The sequence below is a fragment of the Malaclemys terrapin genome, chromosome 24 (genome assembly GCF_027887155.1).
Source record: "Malaclemys terrapin pileata isolate rMalTer1 chromosome 24, rMalTer1.hap1, whole genome shotgun sequence".
In the NCBI taxonomy this organism is placed as follows: domain Eukaryota; kingdom Metazoa; phylum Chordata; order Testudines; family Emydidae; genus Malaclemys; species Malaclemys terrapin.
Window position 1 is genome coordinate 5,287,093 of NC_071528.1, and position 23,428 is coordinate 5,310,520.

Sequence of the window (23,428 nt, forward strand, 5' to 3'; positions counted from 1 at the left end):
GACAAACAGAGGCTAGGGCCACCATTCCTTACCCATCCTGGTTAATAGCCATTAATGGACTTAACCACCATGAATTTATCCAGTTCTCTTTTAAACGCTGTTATAGTCCTAGCCTTCACAACCTCCTCAGGTAAGGAGTTCCACAAGTTGACTGTGTGCTGTGTGAAGAAGAACTTCCTTGTATTTGTTTTAAACCTGCTGCCTATTCATTTCATTTGGTGACCCCTCGTTCTTGTATTATGGGAATAAGTAAATAACTTTTCCTTATCCACTTTCTCCACGTCACTCATGATTTTATACACCTCTATCATATCCCCCCTTAGTCTCCTCTTTTCCAAGCTGAAGAGTCCTAGCCTCTTTAATCTCTCCTCATATGGGACCCGTTCCAAACCCCTAATCATTTTAGTTGCCCTTTTCTGAATCTTTTCTAGTGCCAGTATATCTTTTTTGAGATGAGAAGACCACATCTGTACACAGTATTCGAGATGTGGGCGTACCATCGATTTATATAAGGGCAATAATATATTCTCAGTCTTATTCTCTATCTCCTTTTTAATGATCCCTAACATCCTGTTTGCTTTTTTGACCGCCTCTGCACACTGCGTGGCCATCTTCAGAAAACTATCCACAAGGACTCCAAGATCTTTTTCCTGACTTGTTGTAGCTAAATTAGCCCCCATCATATTATATGTATAGTTGGGGTTATTTTTTCCAATGTGCATTACTTGACATTTATCCACATTAAATTTCATTTGCCATTTTGTTGCCCAGTCACTTAGTTTTGTGAGATCTTTTTGAAGTTCGTCACAGTCTGCTTTGGTCTTAACTATCTTGAGCAGTTTAGTATCATCTGCAAACTTTGCCACCTCACTGTTTACCCCTTTCTCCAGATCATTTATGAATAAGTTGACTAGGATTGGTCCGAGGACTGACCCTTGGGGAACACCCCTCTCCATTCTGAGAATTTACCATTAATTCCTACCCTTTTGTTCCCGAGCTTTTAACCAGTTCTCAGTCCATGAAAGGACCTTCCCTTTTATCCCATGACAGCTTAACTTACGTAAGAGCCTTTGGTGAGGGACCTTGTCAAAGGCTTTCTGGAAATCTAAGTACACTATGTCCACTGGATCCCCTTGTCCACATGTTTGTTGACCCCTTCAAAGAACTCTAATAGATTAGTAAGACACGATTTCCCTTTACAGAAACCATGTTGACTATTGCTCAACAGTTTATGTTCGTCTGTGTGTCTGACAATTTTATTCTTAACTATTGTTTCGACTTATTTGCCCGGTACAGACATTAGACTTACTGGTCTGTAATTGCCGGGATCACCTCTAGAGCCCTTTTTAAATATTGGCGTTACATTAGCTATCTTCCAGTCATTGGGTACAGAAGCCGATTTAAAGGACAGGTTACAAACCTGAGTTAATAGTTCCGCAACTTCACATTTGAGTTCTTTCAGAACTCTTGGGTGAATGCCATCTGGTCCCAGTGACTTGTTAATGTTAAGTTTATCAATTAATTCCAAAACCTCCTCTAGTGACACTTCAACCTATGACAGTTACTCAGATTTGTCAGGTTTGGGAATCTCCCTAACATCCTCAGCCGTGAAGACTGAAGCAAAGAATCCATTTAGTTTCTCCACAATGACTTTATCATCTTTAAGCGCTTCTTTTATATCTCGATCATCAAGGGGCCCCACTGGTTGTTTAGCAGGCTTCCTGCTTCTGATGTACTTAAAAAATATTTTGTTATTACCTTTGGAGTTTTTGGCTAGCTGTTCTTCAAACGCCTCTTTGGCTTTTCTTATTACATTCTTGCACTTAATTTGGCAGTGTTTATGCTCCTTTCTATTTGCCTCACTAGGATTTGACTTCCACTTTTTAAAGGAAGTCTTTTTATCTCTCACTGCTTCTTTTACATGGTTGTTAAGCCACGGTGGCTCTTTTTTAGTTCTTTTACTGTGTTTCTTAATGTGGGGTATATATTGAAATTGGGCCTCTATTATGGTGTCTTTTAAAAAGCACCCATGCAGCTTGCAGGGATTTCAATCTAGTCACTGTACCTTTTAACTTCTGTTTAACTAACCCCCTCATTTTTGCATAGTTCCCCCTTTTTGAAATTAAATGCCACAGTGTTGGGCTGTTGAGATGTTCTTCCCACCACAGGGATGTTGAATGCTATTGTATTATGGTCACTATTTCCAAGTGGTCCTGTTATAGTTACCTCTTGGACCAGCTCCTGCGTTCCACTCAGGACTAAATCTAGAGTTGCCTCTCCCCTGGTGGGTTCCCGTACCAGCTGCTCCATGAAGCAGTCATTTAAAGTATCGAGAAATTTTATCTCTGCATTTCGTCCTGAAGTGAAATGTTCCCAGTCAATATGGGGATAATTGAAATCCCCCACTATTATTGGGCTCTTAATTTTGATAGCCTCTCTAATTTCCCTTAGCATTTCATCATCACTATCACCGTCCGGTCAGGTGGTCTATAGTAGATCCCTAATGTTATATTCTTATTAGAGCATGAAATTACTATCCATAGAGATTCTATGGAACATGTGTATTCACTTAAGATTTTTACTTCATTTGATTCTACATTTTTTCATATACAGTGCCACTCCCCCCCCCGACCTGTTCTGTCCTTCCAATATATTTTGTACCCCGGAATGATTGTGTCCCATTGATTGCTCTCAGTCCACCAGGTTTCAGTGATGTCTATTATATCAATATTCTCCTTTATCACGAGGCACTCTAGTTCACGCATCTTATTGAACTGAGGGGGGGAGGGATAGCTCAGTGGTTTGAGCATTGGCCTGCCAAACCCAGGGTTGTGAGTTCAGTCCTTGAGGGGGCCGCTTGGGGATCTGGGGCAAAATCAGTATTTGGTCCTGCTAGTGAAGGCAGGGGGCTGGACTCAATGACCTTTCAAGGTCCCTTCCAGTTCTAGGAGATGGGATATCTCCATTAATTATTATTATTTAGACTTCTAGCATTTGTGTACAAGCACCTTAAAAACTTGTCACTGTTTATTTGTCTGCCCTTTTCTGATGTATCAGATTCTTTTTTATGTGAATGTTTATTATCCTCCATCCTCTGCTCCTGACTGTAACCTGGGGATTCTCGATCATTAGACTCTCCCCTACGAGAAGTCTCTGTCCGAGCCACATGCTCCTCTGCAGCAGTCGGCTTTCCCCCATCTCCTAGTTTAAAAACTGCTCTGCAACCTTTTTAATGGTGTGTGTGTGTGTGTGTGTGTGTGTGTGTATAGCGATGTGTAGGGACTTTGGGGGGGGCTCTGTGTGTGTAGGGGCTCTGTGTGTGTGTAGGGTGTGTGTGTAGGGGCTGTGTGTGTGTGTGTGTGTAGGGGCTGTGTGTGTGTGTGTGTGTGTGTGTGTAGGGGCTCTGTAGGTGGGGGGCGGGTGACATGCCCACAGCCCAAGTCCATCCTCTCCCTCCCCGGTTCTGTTCCCAGCCTGACTCTCTTCGCCAAGATCTGCGAGAAGACGGTGCTGAAGCGGGTGCTGAAGGAGCTCTGGAAGCTGGTGATGAACACCATGGAGAAGACCATCGTCCTCCCGCCGCTCACCGACCAGACAGTGAGTCCCAGGGGGCGGGAGCCGGGACATGATGGGCAGGGAGGGAGGGACACATGGGCACCCTCCCCTGGGCTCCGGGATAGGCCTGGCGCGGCGGAAGCTCAGCTGGAGGCGGTCTGCTCCGGAGTTCCCGGCACCGCGTGAGCCTGGGCACCGCGTAAGCCTGGGCACCGCACGCTTAGTGGGGCGGCGCTTCATCCAGAGCGCGCTTGAGCTCGCTAGCTCCAGAGCTCATTCGCGGAATGAGGGGCTCAGCTCCACCTTCCCCTGCCCAGGACGTTTCCAGATCACTCTGGCGGGGGAGGGAACTCCCCCAGCGTTGAAATGCCCCGAACGACACCTGGGAATAAGGGTCTGGCTGGAGCAGCGTGTCCCCATCTCACCTCTCTGCCCTGGCCCAGCGTGCGCAGCGAGGGCCCCTCCACGGGACATACCATGGCACATGGAGGCAGGAAGTCAGGCCTCCCACTTCAGCAGCAAAACCATGGTGCCCTCAGTGCCGGTGCTACCATTAAGGCAAACTAGGCGGTTGCCTAGGGCGTCAAGATTTGGGGGCACCAAAAAGTGGTGCCCCCAATTTTTTTTTACATCGTTCCTACGCCCCCTCTCCGAGCGCGCGGTCACCACTCCACTTCTCCAGCCTCCCAGGCTTGCAGCACCAATCAGCTGTTTGGCACCGCAAGCCTGGGAGGGGAGGAGAATTAGGGCGGGGGCGATGTGCTCGGGGAGGAGGCGGAGCCGAGGTGAGCTGGGGTGGGGAGCTGCCATACGGCTCCCCGGGGGGGGGGCGGAGGCTGCCGCGGGGGGGAGCGCCTCAGGGCGGGGGGGGCGGGGTGCTGCCGCAGGGCTGGGGGGAGGGGGGCACAAGGTGGAAGTTTCACCTAGGGCGCGAAACTTCCTTGCACCGGCCCTGGGTGCCCCCCTTCCTCTAAGTGTGGGGTGCCAGGCAGGAGGGCACCCTGATCTGCCACGGCTCCCTGACTTTGTCCCCTCTCCAAGAGCTGCTCATGCTGCTTAGGGCAAAGGGGGCTCCTCTTAGCATCCGTTGGCGCTTCTGGGCATCGGCCTCTCTGCGAGGTTGGCAGAGGGCGTGGGGGACAGAACATCGGGTTGGGTCGTCCCAGGGCGGGGGTGGGGAAGGAAAGGGGATGGGGTGGGGGCATTTGCAGGGGGCTTCCTGGGGGCCTCTGAGGTTTTCCACGTTTTGCATAAAGGTCCCGTAAGGTAGGTATAAAGAGCCCCCAGAGATGCCCCTGGAGTAGGCCGTGCTCGCAGCCCTGGGGCAAGGGGTGGATTGGGGGGAGAGCCGGGGAGCTCTTTCCTCCAGCTGTGGGAAGCAGTGTCAGGAAACGCCGCTGCGCTGCTCTAATGAACCCCAGGGGCTGGAGAAGCCCCTGAACTGCCCCCCGAAGTGCAAAGATGGCTTCAAGTCCCCTTCATTCCCCCTCCCTCCTGATCCCAAGTGCAGCGACTGAGAACCGAGGCCAGAGGGACCGGGCCTGCTGCCCCATTTGACCGGCGCTTTTCCTTTCAATTTCCAGGCGTTCTGCAGGCTTTGGGCAGGTTTCCCCTTCAATGGAAACAGGCTGCTGAGGTTTCCTGAGAAGGCTGCTGGCCCATCCACTTAACTTTCATGCAGCTTTTTGCAGGGGAATTTCCTAGTCTAGCTTTAGTGTCCCAGATAATGGGAGATTTTCACTCCTGGGGAGCCTGCCGCAGGGGCTCACAGCGGCTCCCCGGGGAGATCTGCACAGACAAACAGATGCACAAATCCCTCTCAGAGGCGTGTTTTGGCCTTCCAGCCGGCTGCTCTCCGCCACTCCCGAGTCACTCCTACGGCTCCGCTGCCACCGCTGCTGTGCTGGGAACTGGCTCTCCAGCAAGCTGAGGGCGGGATATTTTGAGGGGCCGTGAGTCACAGGAACCCAGGCAGCAGAATGCCATGGAATCCCCTTCCCTCGGCATCAGAGGCTGCTTTCCGCTGCCAAGCTGCGGCGCCGCCGTGAGTCAGCCCCGCACGCATTTAGCTCAGCCACCCTCAAACTGGCATCGCAGACTGTGTTCTTGTCACAGCTAACCAGAGCCCAGCTTGCTCCGTCTGCATCTGGGGGACCCGTAAGACAACCCCAGAATGGTGCAGGGAGTGGTGGTGGCTGGAGGTCAGTGTTGATCAGTGGGAGGCCAGGGAGGCCTGTCCTGCTGGAGGTCGCTTGTTAAGGACCCCAGGGGGCATTTTGGAAGCCCATGGGGATAAGCCCGGTATGCTGCTGAGTTTCGGCATTGCACTTTCACTTGGATCTGAAATTCCCCACCTCCTGACTACACCTGTGCATAGCGTTGCTGTGCGCTGTTAAACAGCGGCCATGTTACACTCCAGAGGCGGCTGCACTTTAGCGTTGAGTGAGCCCTGCTTGACTATGGTAGTTTAAGACGAGTGTTGGGCATTTTCAGAATGAAAGGCGGTGATTCAGCCATTGTTAGCTACAGCTTGGGAGCAGTGGACATGGCCACAGGCTTATCTCCTTGAGGAGCAGGGGGCTCTGCCTCTGGCACCGTTGAGACGCAGGGCAAGGGCTGATTTATTCTAAAGGCCTCATAGGGGGTTAGATTGCTCCGTGTTTTCCTTTTGTTCAGAGCCCTTTATTGTGAGGTTGAGAACACCCCTTCTGGAGTGGGATGTCCCAGTCCATAATGGACCTGGTTCCCCCAACACACACACATGCGCGCACATGCACGCACACACACACACACACACACATGCACACACACTAGTGTTTTGAAGGTCCAATAAGGCCCTATCAGCGGAAGAGGGGGGGATCCTGGCTGCTGGGGCGGAAGTCCATGCTCCCCAGCGCAGGGAGCCTGGTGGGACCGAGATGGAGAAGATGCGCTAGGTCGGCCTGGTCCATCCTCAGCTGGGGTCATTAATCATCCCTCGGCCCTGCCCGCTATGACGTGACCCGCTCAGCAGGGCTCCCCCCCATCACGTGTGTATCGCACGGATTCTGCTGAGTTCCTTGTCACCGTTCCTCGGGCAGAGAGCCTGCCCTCCCCAGAGACAGCCGGGACGAGGCTGGGCGCTGGGCCAGGAGTTGGGGTCTGGGCCCCACCGGCTCAGCAAAAAGAAATAGGGAGGAGGGAGATCAGCCTGTGCGATGGCCGCCGTTCTCTGACCGCGGGGCACGGGGGGGGGGGGGGGGGGGGGGAATGGGGCCGGGTGGGATTGCTTGTGGCACTAGGGAGGGACAGCGGTATGGGGGAGGGGGCATGTTTTGGTTGCTGCTGGCTTTATTATTCCTGGTCTGCTGTAGTCACCTCTCCAGAGTCCCTGTCACTGGGGGTCCCCCCCCCTCCAGTGTCCCCATCACCAGGGATCCCCCCCATCTCCAGAGTCCCCGTCGCCGGGGATCTCCCCTCTAGTTCCCATTGCTGGGGATCCTCCCGCTCCAGAGTCCCTCTCGCCAGGGATCCCCCATCTCCAGAGTCCCATTGCTGGGGATCCCCCCCTCTAGTCCCTGTCACCAGGGATCCTCCCCCCCCATCTCCAGAGTCCCCATCACCGGGGCTCCCCGCCTCTAGTTCCCATCGATGGGGATCCTCCCTCTCCAGAGTCCCCATCACTGGGGATTTCCCCAGCTCAGCCCCTTGCGCCCTGGCGCTCTGGGTCTGCCGGGGGTTTATTCCTGGGGGGTGCATGGGGGGAGTGGGCCCGGCGTTTGGCGGTGGTGAGGCCGGCCGTGGGGGACAGGGGAGGCAGGAAGGCGGGTGTGCGTGACACTCATGTGACGGTTGTTCTCTCCAATTGTTCCGCTCCCCTCACAATGGCAGATGATTGTAAGTACGGCAGCTCCCTGTCTGTCTGTCTGTCTGTCTGCTGTGTGTCAGTTCTGATCTCAGCCGGTTATTGTCTTGTGTGGCTGCCCGCGCCCTCTCCCTGCCCCCCCCCCCGCTCCCTCCTCTAGTGACCCCACCTCTGTCACCCCCTGTTGCTCAGCTGCTCCTTGTCCGCCTCCTGTGCCCAGATCTGTAGGGCGAGCCTGTCCCCCAGGCGCCGGGCAGCACCGTGGAAACTCACCGTGGCTGGATCCAGTCGGGGGACAATGTGGCAGGGAGAAGGGGGTGGAAGGAAGAGATGTGGGGTCCCTAGGGACAGCTCCTCCGACCAGCGTCAGCAGCAGGCTGGTGCCCTAGTGATGGAGGCCGTGATGGGACCTGCATTCTCGTGCCCACAAGCCCCTTGGCGGGGGCTTTGGTGGGTTTCTTTGCCGTGTGCTGCACTGGGGCTAAGGGACTGGTTCCCTCTCAGGCCCCAGCAGCCCAGCAACGGCCCATCTCTATTTAAGGGACTGTCCTGCAACTCCTAACAAAGAGCCCTTTCCATCCTCTTCTGGGGCTTGGCGTGACGCCCCTTTGGTCTGTCAGCAACCCGTGTCTCTGGTCTCTGTCCTGTAGGAGAAGGGGGTGAGTCTGGGGACTGGGGTGATGCAGAGAGGGCTGGGGGGCGGGAACCTTGACCCTGGGGGCCCCAGGCACTGCAGGGTTGCAGTCCAGCTGGTGTTCAGAGCAGCGTGGAGTGGGATGGGGTTGGGGGGAGGGGCTGTGTGAACTCCTGCACTGAACCCCTCTGTGTTCCCTGGCCCAGAGGGTGCGGGGAAGGCAAACGGGTAGCAGTGTTTCAATCACTAGCAAACCAGGCTGGGCGAGGCCTAGGTTGCCGCTCAGAGCGTGGGAGTGAGAACCAGGCTTCCCTGGCAGCTCTTCCCCGCTCTGCCACTGACAGTCCGTTTGACCTTGGGCGAGGCACTGCCCCTCGTCGTGCCTCGGTTTCCCTAGGTGGGTGACGAGACTGAGCTGCGTCTGAATGGAAATGTAAGGGCTCTCCTAGGGGTTATTCTGGAGCGAAGGATCACTGAGAGTGAATCGAGTGCGCTTAAATAGGTGCCCTACACGCGCTTGTCCTCTGAGCAGATGTTCACAAGGCCCAGCGCCTGACCTTTCAGTCAGCGGTGCCTGTTCAAAGCGCACTGTCAGTTCTTCCGTTTCACAGGCAATGGCCTCAAGTGGTTAGAGCAGGGGACTGGGAACCAGGACGCCTGGGTTCCCTCCTCAGCTCTGCCGCTGGCTCAGTGCGCAGCCCTGTCACCCGGGGACGTGGGAGCTGGAAGGCTTTAATAGTGAGTGTCTGGGGCTCGCGAGGGCGTCGGAAATGCTACTAGCGAAGGGCTGTTCGGTGTCAGGCATTTTAATGCCCTTAATATTGTTTTGTGACTAGACAGCTTTTTCGGCCCCCTGCCGTGCTGAATTCCCCCCTTGTCCCCTTTTCTTTCCGCTGGACTTTGAGACGCTTATTCAGGTTTAGTCCCTGCAGTGTGGGATCCAGCCCAGGTCCGCACATGGAGCCTAGTTCTCCCCCGGAGAGGCAGCCAGTGCTAGGCACAGCCAGCAGGCCGAGAGCCCTTGGTGTTTTGGGTGGGTCCTACCAAATTGTGGCATTAGCTGTTCAGCTGCGGAGGAGATGGTGACGGTGCAGGGCTGATCCTCCCCCTGAGACTGTAGCTCTCTAAAGGGGATGACCTTGCGTCCGAGCGACTCGCCGTTGTCCGTCTGGGGCTCGCCGTCGCTAGGGTAGGAAGAGGAGCTTTGCACGAGATGGGGTAGCTGGCTGGTTAAAGACCCTGAGCGGAGGCCAGGCAGGCGGTACCTGGCCTACAGCATGGGCACAGGCCCCCTGCCTGCTCTCTGCTAGGGAGCTCCAGAGAGAAGAATGCCTAGTGCAGGCCGCCTTCGGCTTGTGTCCCCCCGTCCTGGGCAGGCCACTCAGGGCAGGGCGCCTGCAAGGGCGATGTGACCTCTGCTGCTTGGCTTCTCCAGCTCCCCCCACTGTACAGCAGTGTGGATTCCTGGGCCCCCATCCCGCCTGGGGATTTTTGTCCTTTCTGGATGCCCACCTCCCCACTGCCCTCTCTCTGCTGCCCCAGCTCAGCTGTGGTGTCTTGCATGATCCCAGCCGTGCTGCTGTGAAACCTCTTTCGAAGGACACTCCTGCAGGAATCTGGCAGCTCGCCCCTTTGCTGGGAATGGGCACGCCCCCCTCCACCTTCACCAGCTGGGACCCCTGCCTTCTCCCCTCCTTTTTAGCTGGCTGTAAAAGCATCACCACCCAGCACTGTTACCTTGCTGTGTCCAATGCCACGATCACCTCCAGGGGCCCACAGTGGGAGAGGCCTAGCAGGCAGGTGGGATGTGCCCCCGATCCACTCTACCCCCTCCCACAGACCCGTCAGCCTCCCCGAGCAGCAGGGACCGGGGCAGAGTGACAGCTGGGGCCTGACCTCGGGCCGCGAATCCCTCGGAGTTAGGAGCCTGACCCCGCCTTAAGGCAGTGACGGGCAAGGTATTGTCACTGCAGGGAAGGGCCCTGTGGGAAGACACCCGCTGGGCTCCCAGGGCAGGGCCCGGCCTATTTCAATGCCAATCCGTGCCCATCCTGCCAAGGCTCTGGGGCGAGAACGCGCAGCTGCCATGCTGCTGTGTGTCAAGCGCCCTGCCAAGCTGCCTGGGCGCTAGGCTTCCCCCTCGGATTGCTGGGGAGGAGCCTGAGGCCCCCCCCAAAAAACACCCCCAGCCACACCCCCACCGTCACCGTCATAGGTTAGGCCTGGGACTAGCCCAGGATGGGAAGGTTGCGAGAAGCAGCCATATGTCCTCCTTTGGCATTCCCTCCCCTTGTGTATCCCCAGCTGCCAAAGCCCCCCAGGCTGTGAGGGAAGGGGGGGTGGGGAGGGTCAGTCAGTGCATCCTTCCCCTCCAGCGAATGATCACACACACACACACACACCCCTGCACACTCGCACCTCTCTGGACCATTGATCGACTTCTGACGTTGTTTCTGCAGGGGACGCTCTTGAGAAAACACGGCAAGGGGACAGAGAAGGTAACTAGCACTCTGGCTTCTTTGACTGTCTGCGCTAGCCGTGTATCGCCCCACCCCCACCCAGGGCCGGCTTTAGGCCAATTCCACCAATTCCCCTGAATCGGGCCCCGTGCCTAAGAGTGGGGGACAAGTGGCAGAGAATCCCTTCCCTGGCTAGAGGCGCCTTTTTAATTTTTACTCACCTGGCAGCGCTCCACGTCTTTGGCGGCGGGTCCTTCACTCGCTCCGGGTCTTTGGCGGCGGGTCCTTCAGTGCAGTGAGTGAAGGACCCACCGCCAAAGACTAGGAGCGCGGCCTGGTGAGTACAAGCCCCATGTGGGTTTTTTTACGTGTTTTTTTTTGTTTGTTTTTTTTTTTAGTCATCCCTGTTGGGGCCCTGTCGAAACTGTTCGAATCGGGCCCCGCACTTCCTAAAGCCGGCCCTGCCCCCACCCCTCCCCAGCTCAAATCAGTCTGCCAGCCCGGCTGCCTATTGCCTGGGGACCTGGGTATCGTGCTTCACATGTTGTGTCGTCCGGATGTGCATTGTGCGTGTGTGTGTTGTCGTACAGAGGTGTAGTTGTGTGTTGTGTTGTCTGGGTCTGTATTGCCCGGGGATGTTTGTGTGCATGAGCAGTTACACGGGTAGGTGTTTTGGGGGGAGTCTGTGTATCTCGGGTGGGCTGGGGATACCCATGCATGTGGCGTCCAGGCTGGGAAGGCGGTGTCTTGCCGTGGCCTGGGGAGCCTGGTCCCCGGGAACTGGAGCAGAGCAGGTGGGTGCAGAGAGCCAGGTGTGCTGCAGGTCAGATGAGCCGCAGGGGGGTCGGCCCAGCTGTGGCACTAGCAAGGCATCTGTGTGGCTGTACCACAGCCCAGCCCTACCCTTCCTGTGGATTTCATGGTCTGGCTCCTATGGTTAGAGGGGACAGAGCCGCCCGCCCATGGAGAATGAGGAACCCTGGGGCTTTGGGGGAAAGGCAGTAAAGCCATCCTCTGTGGAATGCTAGGGCCGATGCACCTCCAGTGAGCCCAGCGGCACACGCCCGGCAGGGCCCGATGTGCCGGCAGTGGCAGGCAAGGCCATTGTGAAGTGAGCTGCTGTCTGCTGTAGTAAACTGGCCAGTTGTGGAGCAGCATGCGTTGGGTTGGGAGAGAGAGAGTGTGTGCGTGCGCGTGCGCGTGTGTGCGTGCGCGTGTGCGTGCGTGTGCGTGCGCACATAGCAGAGGGGCTATTTGATGCCATATTGAGGTGGGGGAACCTTTCTGCTCCTGAGGCCGGCTAGCCGGTAGCAGCTCCTGTAGCGTCAAGGCGAGGAAGGCAGGAGTCCTGTGGCACTCCGCTGTGCATGGGAGCAGATGCCGAGAAGTGTCCACTCCGGGCGGGCACAGAAATCCAGGTCCTCCGAACGCTTGCTCTGCCCAGCAGGCCGTAGCCCAGGTGGTAAATCGCGCCCCTCACTGGGACAGGGGTAGATCAGGCCTGGCCTGGCTTTTCATGCCCACCTGCAATGGGTTTTGTCTAAAGCACAGGAGCCCTGGCTAGCCAGCTCCCTAGCGTGAGTGACAGTACCACTGCCCGTGGGCGCAGCTCTTCGCTGGCTCTGTGGAGTGCCCGGAAACATTCACCTGGGCTGGGGAGGGCAGCAGCAGGGGGCGGGGAGCCAGGACTCCTGGGCTCTTTTCAGCTCTGCCACTGATTTGCCATGTGATCTCGAGCAAGCCACGGCCTTGCTGTGTGCCTCAGTTTCCCCAGTAGTAAAACACGGCTACAAGTAGTGAGAGGTTGGTGGGTTAGTGCCTTGTACAGGGCTTGGAGACCCTGGAAGGATATCGTCATCAGGTGCTCCCCCCTACTCACCCCAGGAAAGCAAACGGAGCCCCATAATACCTGTGATGGGGGGGGGGGCAGCGTAGTCTGCCTCCTGCAGCTGCCATCACACTCTTGCAGGTGGGGCTGCATGAGAACTGATGGCCTCATCACAGGTATTTCCTAAAGTCTGCAAGCAGCCAACGGAGCCATTGCGGGGGTGGACCAAAACTCTGTGAGCACCATGGGCCAGCTCCTCTGCTGGCGTGCCCTGGCGCCAACACAAACAGCACCAATTTACCCCAGCAAAGAATTGGGCCCAACTCTTGCTGCGTCTAGAGGCGAGGACACGGGGTCCGATCCCACTCGGGCTGGTGGGCTTGGCCCTGGTGACGTGCTCCGGGGGCTGGGGCCGTCCTTGGCCGGGTCGCTTTGCTGACGCTGATAACTATATCCCATGCTGTTCTCTCTCCAGAGCAGGGTGAAGCTGCCCAGTCACACGGATGTAAGGAGACTCTTTTATTCTAAGCCTGCTTGGTTTTGCTCTCTCTCCTCTGTGCCTCTTGCTGTTGTTTTCTCACCCCCCTGCCCCGTCCTGTGCCCCCCAGGGACAGTGTCTTGTCGAGCTCTCTGCTGACTGGGGCTCAGCTCACTGACCTGCCTGCATGCTGGGGTGTGAGGCCGGCACAGGAGGGTTAATGGGGGCCCATCTGCTGCCAAGGGCTATGGAAACATTGTTGACTGGGGCAGGGTGTATATGCAGGACTAGGCCCTGCTCGCCCAGCAATCCAAACTCTGCAGAAAGAAGTGGGGTCTAGTGGTTAGAGCAGGAGATGGGGGTCAGGACACCTGGGTTCTTGCCTGGCTCTGGGAGGGGCGAGGCCTAGTGGTTAGAGCAGGAGACTGGGGGTCAGGACACCTGGGTTCTTGCCTGGCTCTGGGAGGGGCGAGGCCTAGTGGTTAGAGCAGGGGACTGGTGGTCAGGAGTCATTCCTGGCTCTGACTCAGTGTGAGCCACTTTCGGGCGGTGCCCTAGTTCCCCCCCCCCCCCCGGGGCACTGGACGGGCAGCTGGGTTTGTCAGTCACTGGGGGGGGAGCGAAGGGCTCTGGGAGGCGCTAGGGAGGTTGTTGCCGTTCCTTCAGCTGCTCCATGGGGGCCCTGCGGACTGTGAGCTGGGCCCGAGAGCAGTGACTTCTGCCCACCCTGCCACGTGCAAGCCGCAGCCTGATTCACCCCAGGCCTGGCTGGGCTGGGCTTCCTTTGTTGCGAGGGGCTGAGGGGAGCAGCCCTTTGAAAGGGGCACTGGGGGGGGGGGGACCGTTCCCTCTGAGATCCCCTCCCCCCCGCCCAAGGGATGTCAGCTTTCACGAGCCCCAGCTCTGATGAACCTGTCGACCGGCGCGTGGCCCAGGGGTGCCCGTTCCAAACTGGCATCAGGAGCCCATAGCACAGAACTGGTGTCGGGGAGGCAGGCAGGACGCTCAGAGACGTGAGCATCACACAGCCCCTTAGGGCTCCCACGGGGCCCAGGCTGGTCCCTGAAAACTCAGCAAGCTGGACCGTCCTCCTCCCGTCTGGAACCTGTCACCTGTGTGTCGCCTCCCAGCCCCTGTATGTCTCCGCCCCGCGTCACCCACTCTCGCTCCTTTCCTGTTTAAATGTTCTCTCTTCCTTTGCCCTCTCTGGCTCGTTGCTCTGTGGGGACGGAGGGGAGGGGGGAAGTGAGGTGGGTGTCAGACTGTCTCTCTGACCTCCCTGCCCCCACCCTGAGCCCCACGTGTTGGTCCTGGGGGGTTAGGGGCGAACGTTGGACTCACGCACGTCAGAATCAGGAGCCGGGGTGGGGATGCTGCGGCAGGGGGTCAGATCGTGACTCAGATGCGCTGGGGGGCTGACAGGCACCTTGTAGGCCACAGAAGGTGAGCGAGTGTCCTGGGGGGCCATCCAGGCGGGGGCCAGGGCTCGTCTCTTAGGCCCCCTTTGAAAAGCCCTTCAGCAGCCTGCAGGTCAGGGAGGGAAGGACTCCACCCCTCTTGCCCAGAGTCGTGCCTGGCCAGTGCAGCCACCGGGGGCCTGCCCGGGGCGCCAGGGAGAGCAGCTGTTGCTGTAACCAGCGAGTCGGGTTAGGCCAGTGCACCCTCTGGGAGCTCCTCCCCAGAGGCCCACACCTGCTCTGGGCAGGGTGCGAGCTCCGTGCAGTGGGAGTAGGCAAGGGAGGCGGAAGGCAAGCATCTTGCACTCTCCAAGCCCAGCGGGTGGAGGGGGCACTGCACACGAACCCCCCCCCCACCCCCAAATCATTTGGCCTGATGCTCCGGGGGCGTTCATTAACATCAGTCCGCGTGAGTCCCAAACGTCTCTGGGGCTATCCAGCAGGGGGTGGGGCCTGGGGACCCTGCCAGGCAGAGAGCTGCCAACTCACTGCTTCCTTGACACAAATATAGGTGAGTCCATTTTTCCACATGCCGGCTGGTCCGTCTTCCAGGCGGAGCCCCAGGCCTGTTGGCTGCTCACGGCAGGGGGAGCTGGTGAAATTAGTGCAGGGAAACCCACAGGTCACTATTCACACACATCCCCTGCCTCTCATTTCTATACCCCAGTATTGTCCCTCCTCCGCACTGCCCTGCGATCCCCTGCCAGCCGTTCTCTCCTCCGGGCACTAGTGCCAGCCAGCACAGGGAAGGATCGCTTTCAAGCCTCTTTGCCATTTGTTCTCTCTCTTGTGCGCTGCAGGGCACCCAGATGATCTTCAATGCGGCCAAGGAGCTGGGGCAGCTGTCCAAACTGAAGGTAAAAGGAATGGGACAGCGCGGGTCTAGTTAATAGCTGGGTGAGGCTGCTCCTTCCCAGAGGTCAATTAGTCAGTGATTGTAACGCCGGGATATAGGAGTAGCTCCTGGAAGTCTCTTTAGCTTATCAGAGACGGCGTTAATATAAAGCAAGAAACCAGGCTAATTAGGCACCATTAAAAGGATCCGGTTTAGTAACTGAGACATCAGTCACCTGTCATCCCTAAAGCATCAATCACCTGTCACCCCAGCTTTGTGAGGGAGCGGGGGGAGGAGGCAGGCACACGGTCCGGGCTCTGCCTGGCTGGGAACTGGCGTGATACAGCCCTGGCTGTCACTGAGTGACTCGTTCGTTTCAGGACCACATGGTGCGTGAGGAGGCCAAGAGCCTGACCCCCAAGCAGTGCGCCGTGGTGGAGCTGGCCCTGGACACCATCAAGGTAAATCTGTGCCGTCTCCCTTGCACCTGGCCGGCTGCCTGCCCACCTTTCCCTCCTGCTAACGGGTGGGATAAATGCAATCTGGCGAAGCCCCCGTCTCTGGGAGTGGCGACATAAGAGGTGCCCGCACCATCCAGCCAGGGCACTGCAGCAGAATGCCCCATCTGCCCATGACAGCACCGTGGCACGGGCGAGAAGCGGAGACCTCCCTGCTGGGGTGTTCTGGGACTGTGCCCACAGTGGATTGCTCACCATGCTGGCTCCTCGGGTGGCTGTCCAGCCATGCCCACCCGTGCCCAGAAACCCCACGTGGCTCCCTCCTGACCCGGTCTCCTCCGTCTCCTCCCCCAGCAATATTTCCATGCGGGAGGAGTGGGGCTGAAGAAAACCTTCCTGGAGAAGAGCCCCGACCTGCAGTCGCTGCGTTACGCCCTGTCTCTGTACACGCAGGCCACCGACCTGCTCATCAAAACCTTCGTGCAGACCCAGTCGTCTCAGGGTAAGAGACACCACCGCCCCCTTCACACAGCCAGGGCTGCCACCGCCGCTGCGTCCACCTGCTTGACTGGTGTCCTGGGTACCTCCACCCAATGTCTTGGGTGCATCCGGGATGGGGGCACCTGCCCAGCCCAGTGCACTGGGTGCCACCCGGCGGGCCGGGCATGCCTGTGGGGAGGGCACCTGCTGTGGGTGCATCTTGCTCTTCTCGGGTAGCAGTGAAATAGGACTCAAGCTGCAGTGGGGCATCAGCACACACAGGACGCAGCCCTTCCGCTGCCCTGCCTGGGGTGCTGGAGAGTTGGTGGGCAGGGGGCATCGCTGGCGGGGCATCTTTGCCCTGGCACTGCTATGCCACCCGCTAGGGAGAAGGGCCGAGAGCCCCCAGGCCGGCAGCCAGGCCCCTGTTCTAAGTGCTACATGCACCTACGGAGCACACGCAGCAGGGGAATCTGGGGGGCCGTGCAAAGGGATCCTGCAGGACTCCCAGGAATAGCAGCTGTGCTGGCTGCGTCCTGCGTGCCCGGGCTCCAGGCCCAGGGGAACCAACAGCCGGGGCATCGCTGGGGCAGTAGGGGGCCTTCCCAAGGTAGCCACTGGTTTTGGTGCCGCAGCTTTTGGGAGCTCAGCCTGGTGCCTGATTGTCAGAGGCACCCAGCCCCCCAGCTCCCTTTGGCGTTATGGGCCACCAGCACCCCCAGAAATCAGGCCCCGGGTGCCTCCAGCCAGGCGCTCCAACTCACTGGCCACTTCCAAAAATGTTTAAATAAAATTTTCCGCATGCCCCAGGAGCCCTGGGGGATGGACCCCGTGTGCAGGGCCCAGCTCGGAAGGGGTTAACCCTGCTGTGTCACTGGGAGCTCTACATGCAGTCCCTCTCCCAGGCCACAGCCACCACCCTGGTTCCTGCCTCGCATCCAGGCTTGTTCTGCTTCAGGTTAGCATAGGGAGCTCCCCCTGGCCTGGACCACTGGGGGAGGGGAAACCGAGTCAGGGACGGGACTCTCCAGACAGCAGAAGGAATTCCAGTGCTGAACAGCGCAGGCAGGCCCTCCAGCGTGTGCCATTGCTCCGTCCGCATGGGCACCGGCCAGGCGCTGCAGGGGCTGGGGGGAGCCCTGACAAGCGTCGTGGGGAGTTTGTCCTGTCTGTGCCTCCCGTCTGGTGGCCGAGCGGGGTGTGCAGAAGGGGCTGTGCTGGGAGATAGTAAGGCTGCCTGCTCCCCTTGGCAAGGGCCATGTGCATCCACAAGGCTCCGGTGCCTCATTACTGGTGGTGGATCGTGTGATTCATTTGCTAGTTGGACAGGTGTCCACAGAACCGCCCTCCCAATTGGTGCTAATTAGCCCCCAGCCAGCAGTAACGACCTGTACAAAGGCACCAGGGATCCGGGAATAACAATGCAGTGAAAAAAAACCCCTCCCACCCAGGGCAGTGCCCACGCCTGCTGGCAAATTCCACAGACCACGGGGGCCCCAGCTGACGCTGGCCCCAAATTGCTCAGACCCTCCTCCTGGAGGCGTCCTGCTCCCAGCACACCCCCGCCCCCCGCTGTCTAACACAATGTCGCTGTAACGTCTTGTTTTGGATTCTCTAGCTGCAGCTGGCGCCTGTCTGCGAGATCTGATCTCTTTCTCTGTTGTTTTTCCTCCCTATTTTTCAATGTTTCCCCTTTGCCTTTCCTTACATGTGCTCTTTCTCTCTCTCCTTTCTCTCCTTCCTCTCTCTTCCCTGTCTCTCTCCTTTTTACCTTTTTTATTAGTCCATGGTGGAAAAGGTATTAGGTTTACCCTTAGTGAAGAAATTTATCCTGAGAAGGGTACGTCTAACACTTCCGAACCCTGATGCACCCGTCCTGAGCACCCCCACCTCCAACCGGCCAGAGCTAGTAACAGTCCCTCCAACGCCGATTGGGGCGCAAAGGCCTGGAGAGCTGGGAGGATGGGGAGGGGGCGTCACATGGCTTACGGGGGCCTGTTCATTCAGGGCTGGGGAATGCCTGCTCTAAAAGCCGCTGGGGATGGGGAGAGAGGAGGTGGCTGTGTCTTTCTTTCCAGCCAGACCCCAAACCTCCCTCGGCCCCACAAATGGGCGCTTCTTCCCAACTCCCCTCCCTTCAAGTTGTCCCTTCTTGGCCGCTGGCTAGACTCCTAGGCCCAGATGCTCCAAGGCACCTCACTCGATGAGAGCTGGCCTTCAGTCCGCACTTGCCCTGTTGAAGTGGGCGGACTTGCCAACGAACTGAGGGTAAACCCAGCCGTGGTGTGTCTCACTGACTCGCTGCGGAGGTGGCCCCAGGGAGGGTCATTAACCACGGGCACAGCCTACCGAGGGATTCGCTTGGAGTCTCTACCCCTAGACTGGGGGGCTCTAGCTAAGATCTCTAGCTCAAGCACAAGCTGTGGGCTGGATGCAGGAATCAGTGGGTAATGTTCTAAGGCCTGTGCTCTGATCACAGGGATCTCTTCTGGCCTGTGAATCTAGGTCACTGGGCGTTGATCCCAGGGACCCAAGGGCTCGGTCGTATTTTGCCTCTGCCAGACCCCCTCTCCCACCAGCGCAGACATTCACAGCACTCACACGTGGGTGGGAAGTGAAGGGGAGCCGCACGAGGTTTCTCCTCCCCGCCCTCACGATGAGATGGCTGCAGCAAGGAACCGAGAGCTCCCTCCCGGAGCTCAACTGCCTCCAAGGATCAAACCTTTGGGGAGAAAATGGAGCCGGGGCAGGGTGTGGGAGGTGGGGATCAGAGCCAGCCCAGCCCAGCCTCAGCCTGTAAACACCGGGCTCCAAAGGGAGCCGAGGGGGCCCAGATGTGGCCAGTGGCTCACCAGCCTCACGGAGACTCTTACTAGCCTTGCTCCGGGTGCAAAGAAGTCCTGCCCGCCTTAAGCAAGTGGAATGACTGCATCAGAATGCGGGGGTGGGGCTTCCCCATTCCCCCCCATGCAGCTTGGCCCTGCCACTTGCATTCCAGCCCTCGCGTGTTGGTGCCATTCGGCCTGGTGCAGGGGTCACTGCGGTGTGTGTTTCCCATGCTTGCATTGAGCACAGAGATGGTCGCTCCTCCCTCCCTCGGTTTATGGACTGAGCGAGTCTCAGCATGTGACTCCGGGGGCCGGTGGGGGATGGGGGTTATTGTTTTAGTTCGGTGCAGATCTGGAGGGAAAAGACAAAGAGACACGAGTGCGTCTGTTTGGCACGCAGGGGCCAAAGGCTATGGATCCAGAGAGGTTCCCCCTCACCCCACCCCCACCGCCTTTGGAGCAGCAGTGGGACCCAGTCCCATCACCTCCACCTTTTGAGATGAAGCTGTATGCGCCAGCCGCCTCCCGTTCACCACAGGTCATTTGAATCCAGCAGCTTCAGTGCTGCAGCATAAACCTCTACCACTTGTACTTGTGTACCGGAGGAGCTCCGGTAGCTGTTAACAGTAGTAGGCTGTTATCCTCTACCATGCACCCATTTGGTCATTAGGTTACAGGGCCCAAGGCACACGCTGTGTGTATGAGCAACGTGGCTGTGTGGGATAGAGGCTGAGAGTGACCCCTACCCCAACAAGGGGGGGCCTTCAGTGCGGACCCCCTCAAAGGTGGTCTCACTGCTCCCGTCTTTCTGCCCCCCCTCCTCTGTCACCAACCCAGGCAAGTCAGAACAGGCCCGTGCACAATGCCCCCCCGCCGCCCTCCCCCCAGCCGGCTGTACCTTGCCCTAATCCCGGGGAGCTGGATTCCCATTGGGGCTGGCGAGGGACTCCGGCTCTGCGATCCATGGTCTTTGCTCATCAGACACAAGCCCTGCAGAACAGGACGGTTCCCGCGTTAGCCTTTCCTTCTCCACCCGGGTTGTTTTCCATGATGGTTTGGAAGATTCCCTCCCCCGCCGCCATTTAAATGTCTTCCCCCCACACCCTCCCCAGTTGGACTGAATTGTTCATCATGCACCTGCCCCCAGCCTCTCTACCCTCCCCCTCCCCCCACCTGCATGCAGAGCCCCAGGGAACCCTGTCTGGACCGTGAGCCGTCTTGCAGGTCAGGCTTTGCCTGTGGGGTAAGGTGGGGAGGGAGGCAGCCTTTGTGGGGTAGGATAGGGTGTGGGGGAGCTGGGGGATGGGCTGGGGAGGTGCTGGTAGGCTCAGGTCACATGAGCTTGTGCGCTGCTAGTCTGGGACTGTGGCATTCTGGGCTACTGGAGGTGATGGGGATCGTCAAGGAGAAGCTGCTGCCAAAAATCAGGCACGATCTAGGCTGATGAATCCAAGCAGCCCCCCGGTGAAACGTGACGGGTGGGCTCAGCTTAGCCGATAAGACTCCCCCCTCCTGTTCCCCCACAGCTCAGCAGAGCCGTCAGCGAGAGCGCTCTGACTCCGGGGCTGCCTGTGTGTCCTTATGTGACAATGCGGTTCTAGCGGGACCCAACTGAGAGGGCCAATTCAGGTCAAATTGCTAAAACAGGGCAGTTACAGCCCTAGGCTGGGGTTTTTCCACCTCTAAGGCAAACCAAACCAGCCAGACTAAGAGGACTTTGGTCTCACCCCACTGGCTAACCACAAGTCACACAAGCAATTCCCTTAGACACTCCAGTTTCCCAGTATCACCACCAGGGCCACTCGTTATGGGGACAAATTGTTATGAAAACCAATACCCCAGTAAAAGAAAAAAGGTTCTCCTGATCCCAAAGGACCAAGCCCCAGACCCAGGTCAATATACAAATCAGATCTTACCCACAAATCACGCTGTTGCCAATCCTTTAGAATCTAAAATCGAAAGGTTTATTCATAAAAGGAAAAAGATATACATGAGAGCTAGAATTGGTTAAATGGAATCAATTACATACAGGAATGACAAAGTTCTTGGTTCAGGCTTGTAGCAATGATGGAGTAAACTGCAGGTTCAAATTAAGTCTCTGGAATACATTCCCAGCTGGGATAGGTCCTCAGTCCTTTGTTCAGAGCTTCAGTTTGTAGCAAAGTTCCTCCAGAGGTAAGAAGCAGGATTGAAGACCAGATGGAGATGAGGCATCAGCCTTTTATAATCTTTTCCAGGTGTAAGAACACCTCTTTGTCCTTACTGTGGAAAATTACAACAAAATGGAGTCTGGAGTCACATGGGCCAGTTCCTGCACACTTTGCTGAGTCTCAAGGCATATTTGCCTTCTCTCAATGGGTCCATTGTATAGCTGATGGTCCTTAATGGGCCATCAAGCAGGCTAGGCAGAGCTAACACCAACGTGTCTGGGATGTCACCCAGAAGCATAGCATAAGTTTGAAATACAGACAGTATAGAGCCAATATTCATAACTTCAACTACAAAATTGATACACACATACAGACAGCATAATTATAACCAGTAAACCATAACCTTGTCTTAGACGCCCCATTTGACCCCTTTTATACAAGATTTGGTGCCACTACAGGACTTCGGTTGCAAACATGTTCTATATGGGCCCAGATTATGTCAATAACATCACACCTTAGCAGGGCTCTCCCCTGGTAGCTCTCTGGGACAGGAGCCCCCCGGCCCTACGGGCAGCCTCCTCCACTCCGGGGCACCACGTAGCAGGTGGGGATGGAGCAGCCTCACTCGCTGAGCCCAACCTTCCTGCGGCCAAAGTCGAGTCTCTTCCCAGGGACTCATTAGAAAAGAACAAAAACGTCGTAATTGGCCCTCACTCAGCCTCCTGCCCAACGGCCCGGCCTCAGCCCGAGCTACAGGGGATGAAGCCCGTCCCGTCCTGTCCCCAAAGCCGTGAGCTGCCCCCTGTGACGTATGGCTCAATAACAGAGCGATTTTATTATTGCAATTAGCTTGGGCTCTGCCGTTTTCTACAGTTCAGGGCGAAAAGAGCCATGAACCCCCCTCCTGCCCTGGCCGACGGGCGGGGCGCTGGGTCCTGCACATCATTCTGACTGCATTGGCAAGGCGACGCTTTCAGCCTCTGCAGCGAGGAGACAGTTCCTGGGCGGGCTGGGCTGTCGCGTGCGCAGGGCTGCCTGGGCGTCTGGCGCCGCACAGCAGAGTGGGAGAAGTGCGGGCTCAGGACTCCTGGGTTCTAGGCTTGGTTCTGCCACTGCCTTGCCGGGTGCAACTTGGCCATGACACGGGCATTAGCGTTGCGCCTTCCTGTGCAACCCGAGAGCAGCCTCACGTTGTGAGAGGCACGATCCAGGCACCGGGGTAGTGACAGCCCCGGAGACACTCCAGCCATGTGAGGACAATGGGACAACCACCGTGCTCCTTTCACCGGGGCCCTGCTTGGAGCGAGGGGAAGGCTGCAGCTGTCTCTCCACAGCCCCCGAGCCGGCTCACGCTGGCAGTGGGCGGGAAGGGGAACAGGAAAACACTGCTGAACATGTGGTGCGGGGAACCCATGAGCCGTTGTCTCCTCGCTGCCCAAGCTGGTGACCTGGTTCCTCCAGCAGGGTGGGCCCAACTTGGCCTGCCGTGTGCTTAGCTGGAGGGGGGGCTCACGCCTTGCTTTGCCGTTGCGGAGCAGGAGCTGGCGTGGATGACCCGGTCGGGGAGGTGTCGATCCACGTGGAGCTCTTCACTCACCCTGGCACCGGGGAACACAAAGTCACTGTCAAAGGTTGGTACCCGGCGTGGGGCATGCCCAGCGCTCTGAGCACAGGGGGGAGGCAGGGTGCCACGGTGTCACGGAGTCCCCGGGCAATGCTCTGGAATTGCTCCCCACAAAGCCAGTCAGGACTCTGGGGAGCCTCCTCTCCCTCGGAGCAGACTGTCTTCAGGGCAAGAAGCTCACACGGCTTCACCTCCTGGGTCTGATCTTGGAGCATTCAGCATATGCCCCTCCGTGCACTTCCCACAGTGAGTCCACCCAGGCGGGGAAGCCAGAGGGTCCTACATCCCCACTTTGCAGTCAGACGTGACTCTTAGCCAGCCAGTAAAACAGAGGTTTATTAGATGACAGGAACACGGTCTAAAACAGAGCTTGTAGGTACAGAGAACAGGACCCCTCAGCCGGGTCCATTCTGGGGCCCAGTGAGCCAGACAACCCCGTCTGCACTCACTCCCCGTCCCCAGCCAGCTCCAAACTGAAACGCCCTCCAGCCCCTCCTTTCTGGTCTTTGTCTCTTTCCCGGGCCAGGAGGTCACCTGATCTCTTTGTTCATCTTTAGCTATTCCCTCGCAGGGGGGAAGGGCCCTGGCCATTAGTTGCCAGGAGACAGAGTGCCATTTATGCACACTGGCCTTTATCCCACCACCTAGAGACTTAAGAAATGCCTAGGGGAAACTGAGGCACACACACAGTATTCAGAGGAAACATTAAGCACAGTCCCACTTCGTCACACAAGGGTACCCTCCTGGCTCTTTGGGGACATGCACATGCCCGAACCCCTTCAATAGCCCTACGTGGCC

The 23,428-nt window shown here is 57.5% G+C and overlaps 1 protein-coding gene across 2 annotated transcripts in view; it reads left to right on the forward strand.

The window, feature by feature from the left end:
- Positions 1–23,428, forward strand: part of UNC13A (unc-13 homolog A) — a 127,614-nt gene that overhangs the window by 98,572 nt on the left and 5,614 nt on the right. The window contains exons 36-42 of one of the 2 annotated variants that reach the window (XM_054013962.1): positions 3,474–3,597; positions 10,493–10,531; positions 12,796–12,825; positions 15,056–15,112; positions 15,471–15,551; positions 15,903–16,050; positions 22,545–22,637. In XM_054013962.1, the coding sequence (XP_053869937.1) occupies positions 3,474–3,597; positions 10,493–10,531; positions 12,796–12,825; positions 15,056–15,112; positions 15,471–15,551; positions 15,903–16,050; positions 22,545–22,637 (572 nt within the window). The remainder of the gene's footprint in view (positions 1–3,473; positions 3,598–10,492; positions 10,532–12,795; positions 12,826–15,055; positions 15,113–15,470; positions 15,552–15,902; positions 16,051–22,544; positions 22,638–23,428) is intronic. The other variant, XM_054013961.1, reaches the window with a different exon arrangement.